Source organism: Chiloscyllium plagiosum, unplaced genomic scaffold (genome assembly GCF_004010195.1).
Source record: "Chiloscyllium plagiosum isolate BGI_BamShark_2017 unplaced genomic scaffold, ASM401019v2 scaf_10156, whole genome shotgun sequence".
Taxonomy (NCBI): Eukaryota; Metazoa; Chordata; class Chondrichthyes; order Orectolobiformes; family Hemiscylliidae; genus Chiloscyllium; species Chiloscyllium plagiosum.
The window spans coordinates 14553-21302 of record NW_025215043.1 but is presented as its reverse complement, the minus strand read 5'-3'; the positions used below and the strand labels follow the sequence as shown (position 1 = coordinate 21302).

The 6750-nt window shown below is 54.6% G+C and overlaps 1 protein-coding gene across 1 annotated transcript in view; it reads right to left on the bottom strand.

Annotated features, from left to right (window-relative positions):
- Positions 1 to 1294: 1294 nt before the first annotated feature.
- LOC122548130 overlaps positions 1295 to 6750 on the bottom strand; it is a 17119-nt gene continuing 11663 nt past the window's right edge. The window contains exons 4-5 of the mRNA XM_043686684.1: positions 3736 to 4142; positions 1295 to 1812 (exon numbers count right to left, since the gene is read on the bottom strand). Of these exons, the coding sequence (XP_043542619.1) occupies positions 1700 to 1812; positions 3736 to 4142 (520 nt within the window). The 3' untranslated portion in view covers positions 1295 to 1699. The remainder of the gene's footprint in view (positions 1813 to 3735; positions 4143 to 6750) is intronic.

The following is a 6750-nucleotide window of genomic DNA, read 5'->3' as shown; positions in this document are numbered from 1 at the left end:
CAATCCACCCTAACCTGCACATCCCTGGGCACTATGGGGACAATTTAGCACGGCCAATCCACCCTAACCTGCACATCCCTGGGCACTACGGGACAATTTAGCACGGCCAATCCACCCTGACCCGTACATCCCTGGGTACTACGGGACAATTTTGCACGGCCAATCCACCCTAACCTGCACATCCCTGGGCACTACGGGGACAATTTAGCACGGCCAATCCACCCTAACCTGCACATCCCTGGGGCCCAAGGGGACAATTTAGCACGGCCATCCACCCTAACCTGCACATCCCTGGGCACTACAGGACAATTTAGCACGGCCAATCCACCCTAACCTGCACATCCCTGGGCACTACGGGGACAATACATCCACCCTAACCTGCACATCTCTGGGCACTACGGGGACAATTTAGCACGGCCAATCCACCCTACAGCTTTGGTTTATGGGAGGAAACCTACGCAGACATGGGGGACAGAGAACGTGCAAACTCCACACAGACGGGCGCCCGAGGCTGGTATCGAACCTGGGTCCCTGGCGCAGGGAGGCAATGCACTGAGCCCCTCAATGCCCCGTTTGGGAGGGAAGTCGACTGTTTGTACACTCCCCATTTGTACTCCCACAGGCGCCTGGGTGACAATGACTGAAATGGCCCTGGCGTTAAATTCAGCTGAAACTGGGCACGGGCAATGAATGTTGGGATGTGCCCGTATTCGTTAATAAAGGCAAACTCAGCACTGACTGCAGGTTAGACTCTTATTGTGATTGGTTATAAACACCAGCAGATTCCGACCAAAACCGTTTCCATGGAAATATACACTACATATACAAGAGTTTTCAGCTCGGAAAGGAATTAACAGCATATCTCTCTGTACAACATCGATGACAGGACGCAGCTCCACCTGTGGACCGTCTCGACTCACCGGGCGAAGCCACACCCAGTCGAGCAGCCGATAACCTTTGACCGAGCGCCGCGTGTGGAGGGCTGGGAGTGTGGCTGGGGCTGGTGACGCAGGGCAGCGAGGTGGGTAAAGGGTACGGGCACTGTGGGGCAAACCGGGCACCCGGGTCGCGGGGGGTGAACAGATGGAGTGGAGCGGGAAATGCCCAGCGCGTGCCACGTCCCAGCCTGCCCCAACCAACGTCGACCTCGCTGTGGTCTCCTGCGCCAACAATGACCGCACTGAGTGGGTGAGGGTAGAGGATAATGGAAGGGCGCGGGATGTTGTTGGGGTCAGGGAGGGGGGGTTTGGTGAAGGGGTGTGGGGTCAAGGGGGGTGTGGGGTCAAGGGGCACGGGGTGTGGGGTTAAGGGGAGTGGGGGTTAAGGGGAGTGGGTGTTAATGGAAGGGGAGTGGGGGGTAAGGAGTGAGGTGCCTGGCAGACTACAGGGGGCAGTATGGGGTACATTGGCCTGGTACGTTCACACAGGCTGCCTAACCGAGCCCAGTTTTGCAGGCCGTGTTGGAGAGGCCATTCGTCCCCTCACACACACAGATGGTTAGGATCTCTGTGCGCCCCCTGGGCGTCTGGCTGGTCAGTCCCATTCCCCTCGATTCCCCCAGCGCACCACCCCCCCCCCTCTCCCCCCTTGCCCTGGTTACCCAGGAGACAGACCCAGCGCGGGGTGGACTCCCCTGTCTTAGAGCAACAGCTCCCTGCCCCCACTCTCACGCACCGCCCTCACCCCCTCAATCGTCCGGTCAGGAGGGCGGGTCATACCAGAGAGCCCGCGGCGTGCCCCTGACCTGCTGGGACACCCTCGCTGATCTCCGACACGCCTCCCAGTTCACTTGAGGGGTCACTGGCATAGAACCTGAGAAAAGGAAAAGGAAGAGTAAAACAAAAGTGTTGGGGGTGGGTTGGGAAACATATCCAGAAGCAAATAACCCTCCCTCACTCTTCCCCCCCACCCCCAACACATATCTCTGCTGCTGTGTCCATTATTTCAGGCAAGTTCTACTTTAGCTACTCCCCTCCTTTTAATTCACCTGCAGAAGATCCTACTGTCTGTTTTCGTGTTGCTTGCTGGTTTTCTGCCCTGCGGTCCCTTTTTTGGACACCCTCGGCTCGTTTCCAAAACACCACGTTGCGAATTTTGCTGTCCACCTTAATCCGTTCCTGATCTCCCTCATGTTCACACGATTCGAGGGAACCTTCTCAGCAGCGTTTGACAGCGGCAGACGTGACCTCACTTTTAGAGTCAGAGAGCTGGACAGCACAGAAACAGACCCTTCGGCCCAACTCCTCCGTGCTGACCCGGATACCCTAACCTAATCCAGTCCCCGTTTGCCAGCAGTTGGCCCATCTCCCTCCAAACCCTTCCTATCCATGTCCCCCATCCAGATGCCTTTTCAATGCTGGCATTGTACCAGCTCCCACCACTTCCTCTGGCAGCTTGTTCCCCACACGCACCACCCTTTGGGGGAAAATGTTGCCCCTCAGGTCCCTTTCCCCCCTCTCACCTTAAACCAACCCCCCTCTAGTTCTGGGCTCCCTCACCCCAGGGGGGAAAAGACCTTGTCTATTTATCCTATCCATGTCCCCCTCATGATTTTATAAACTTCTATAAGGTCACCCACTCAGCCTCCGACGCTCCAGAGAAAACAGCCCCAGCCTGTTCAGCCTCTTGTCCCATCTGAAGCACAGCCCATCACACGGGACTTTATAAATAAGGAAGAATTAGGGTCAGGTTATTGTCTTAAAATATTTCAGGGTGGGGGACATGGTCTGGTCTCTCTCCACTCTGACAACTCTTTCACCATCTTAATCCCCTCGGGCGAGATCAATCCCTCTCCCCCCACCAAGGCTGTCGGAAGCCGCACTCAAAATTTAACCGTTTCCGACCCAGATCCCCTCCTGGGATCGGGGGGACGTACACCGCACATACCGCGTCAGAGGGGACAGCCAGAGAGAGACAGAGGTAAACGACACATTGCAGAGAGATAGAGGAGAGGGAGCGCACCGTGGCTCAGTTGGTTAGAGTCCCCGGTTCGATCCCAGCCTCGGGCGACTGTCGGCGTGGAGGTTGAACATTTACCGCCCCCCCACCCACCACGCACCGTGTCTGCGATGGTTTCCTCCCACAGTCCAAAGATGTGCAGGTTAGGGTGGATTGGCCGTGCTAAATTGTCCCCGTAGTGCCCAGGGATGTGCAGGTTAGGGTGGATTGGCCGTGCTAAATAGTCCTGTAGTGCCCAGGGATGTGCAGGTTAGGGTGGATTGGCCGTGCTAAATTGTCCCCGTAGTGCCCAGGGATGTGCAGGTTAGGATGGATTGGCCGTGCTAAATTGTCCCCATAGTGCCCAGGGATGTGCGGTTAGGGTGGATTGGCCGTGCTAAATTGTCCCATAGTACCCAGGGATGTGCAGGTTAGGGTGGGTTGGCCGTGCTAAATTGTCCCCGTAGTGCCCAGGGATGTGCAGGTTAGGGTGGATTGGCCGTGCTAAATTGTCCCGTAGTGCCCAGGGATGTGCAGGTTAGGGTGGGTTGGCCATGGGGAATGCAGGGATACAGGGATGGGGTGGGTCGAAGTGGGAAAGAGTTAGGAGATATCATGGAGAGATTTCTGAGAGATTACGGAGAGAGAGTGATGAAGCAGAGATATAGGAATGATTGCCGAAAGACCGAGTGGAGGTTGTGGAGAGATGGCAGGAGGCAGTAGGGATGGCAGAGAGATGCCCGCCCCTGTTACCAGTGCCCCTCCCCCAGTGGTGCCCCCTTGCCCTGCCCCCCTTACCCATGCCACGATTCCAGCCCGGGATGACCCATTCCTCCTGGTGTCGGTGGACAGCTGCCCGCATGTACCAGGACCTCAGACCCTCCAGCGCCAACGCCCTGTGGATGTCTCGGTCTGCCCGTTCACTCGCTCCCCTCCGATGGGACCCGCCAGCCGTGGGTCCTGGGCCTGGCCAGCGCCTGGGGGGGCAGGCGCTACCCTCGGGGTAATGGGGCCCGGCCAGGCGAGAGGCTCCTGACCCCCCCAGCGAGCGGCGGCCGGGGCGGGTAACCGTGGCGCTGTCGCTCAGCGTCTCCGAGCTGCTGCTGCGGCGCGTCCTGCGGGTCAGAGCGACGCTGGGCCACACCCCGGGCTCCGAGGGAGGGGCGTCTGGGCGCTGAGTGCAACGGGGAACCGACGTCAGGTACCTACAGGCAGAGAGAGACGGGTAAACGGAGTATCGTGGGCATTGGGGGGGGGGGCGACAGAGAGAGGGAACGAGGGACAGTCACAACACGGAACATTCCAGCGCAGTCCAGGCCCTTCGGCCCTCCATGCTGTGCTGACCAATCTGAAGCCCCTCTCTCCTACACTATTCCATTCTCATCCATATGCCTATCCAATGCCCATTTAAATGCCCCTAAAGTTGGCGAGTCTACTACTGTTGCAGACAGTACGTTCCACGCCCCCTCCTACTCTCTGAGTAAAGAAACTCCCTCTGCCATCTGTCCTGTATCTATCACCCCCTCAATTTTAAGCTGTGTCCCCTCGTGTTAGCCATCACCATCCGAGGGAAAAGCCTCTCCCTGCCCACCCTATCTAACCCTCGGATTATCTGATACGTCTCAGTTAAGTCACCTCTCAGCCTCCTTCTCTCAAACGGAAACAGCCTCACGTCCCTCCACACCAGACAAAAACAGGAACGAGAAATTGGAAGAGAGTGGCCCTTTTAAAACCTTCCTGTGGACGCTGAGCAGTCAGTGAACAAGTGACAGCATTCACGAGGAGAGACTGTTTGGGATCTTTGCGAGGTTCTGGAGTGTGGACAAGGCCCGAGTGAACAGCCTTGGGCTACTTCAGTCTGGCACAGACATGATCCCCACATTCCCCAGCCCGGCTGTGACATCCAAGACGGGAGGGTCTGTAGCAGGAAGTGTTGTCATGTGAGGGAGGATGCAGAGGGAAAAAGAGAGAGAGAGAGACACAAAGACAGAGTGAGAGAGAGACAGAGAGAGAGAGAGAGAGAGAAACGAGAGAGAGAGAGAGACACACACGAGAGACGAGAGCGAGATTTTGACATACCTGTAGGTGATGGGCTGGCTTTTCAGTTCGTAGTAACTCTCGGAACTTTTCGGGCACAATAGCTCACTGACGTCAATGTCAGCGACAATACCAGACTCCGGCTGTACTGAGTTCACACTGAAATTACAGAGAGGGAGGGCGAGAGAGACAGAGAGGGAGGGAGAGTGAATCCCCTCACACTTTTCCACATTAAACTCCATTTGCCACCTCTCAGCCCAGCTCTGCAGCTTATCTACATCCCTCCGCAACCTGCAACATCCCTCCGCCCTATCCACAACTCCACCGACCTTAGTGTCATCCACAAATTTACTAACCCACCCTTCCACACCCTCATCCAGGTCATTTATCAAAATGACAAACAGCAGTGGCCCCAGAACAGACCCTGTGGTACCCCACTGGTAACTGAGCTCCAGGATGAACATTTCCCATCAACCACCACCCTCTGTCTTCTTTCAGTGAGCCAATTTCTGATCCCAACCGCTAAATCACCCACAATCCCATGCCTCCGTATTTGGTGCAGTCGCTTACCATGGGGAACCTTATCAAACGCCTTACTGAAATCCATATACACCACATCAACCACTTTACCCTCATCTACCTGTTTGGTCACCTTCTCAAAGAACTCAATAAGGTTAGTGAGGCATGACCTACCCTTCACTAAACTGTGTTGTCTATCCCTCATCAATTTATTCCTTACTAGATGATTATAAATCCTATCTCTTATAACCTTTCCCAACACTTTACCCACAACCGAAGGAAGGCTCACTGGTCTATAATTACCAGGGTTGTCTCTACTCCCCTTCTTGAACAAGGGGACATTTGCTATCCTCCAGTCTTCTGGCACTATTCCTGTAGACAGTGAACTCATAAAGATCAAAGCCAAAGGCTTGGCAATCTCCCTGGCTTCCCAGAGAATCCTCGGATAAATCCCATCTGGCCCTGGGGACTTATCTATTTTCACACTTTCCAGAATTCTAACATCTCCTTGTGAACCCCAATCCCATCTAGCCTAGTTGCCTGTATCTCAGTATACTCCTCGACAACTTGGTCTTTTTCCTGTGTGAATATTGACAAAAAATATTGATTTCGCGCTTCCCCTATCTCCTCAGACTCCACACACAACTTCCCCCTAGAGTCCTTGATTGGCCCTAATTTTAAACTAGTCATTCTTTTATTCCTGATATATCTATACAAAGCTTTAGGGTTTACCCTGATCCTATCTGTCAATGTCTTCTCAAGTCCCCTCCTGGCTCTTCTTAGCTCTCTCCTTCGGTCTTTCCTGGCTAACTTGAAACTCTCAAGCCCCAGAGAGAGGGGTAAAGAGAGGAGGATAGGTAGCAAGGCAGACACAGAGAGAGAGAGAAACATGGAAAAGAGAATCACAAGCAGAGAGACTGTCTGTCTGTGCCTGAGAGATAAAGAGAGAATCACAGATAGGGACACAGAGAGAGAGAAAGAAGGAATCAGATACGAGAGTCGAAAACTGAATGAGAGACACAGAGAAACAGAGGGATAGACACAGAGAGAGAAAGATGATTGAATCCCAACAGTGTGGAAACAGGCCAACAGGTCCACACCGACCCTGCGAAGAGTAACCCACCCTGACCCATTCCCCGTTACTCTACATTTACCCCTGACTAATCCACCCTAACCTGCACATCCCTGGGCACTACGGGGACAATTTAGCACGGCCAATCCACCCTAACCTGCACATCCCTGGGCACTACGGGGACA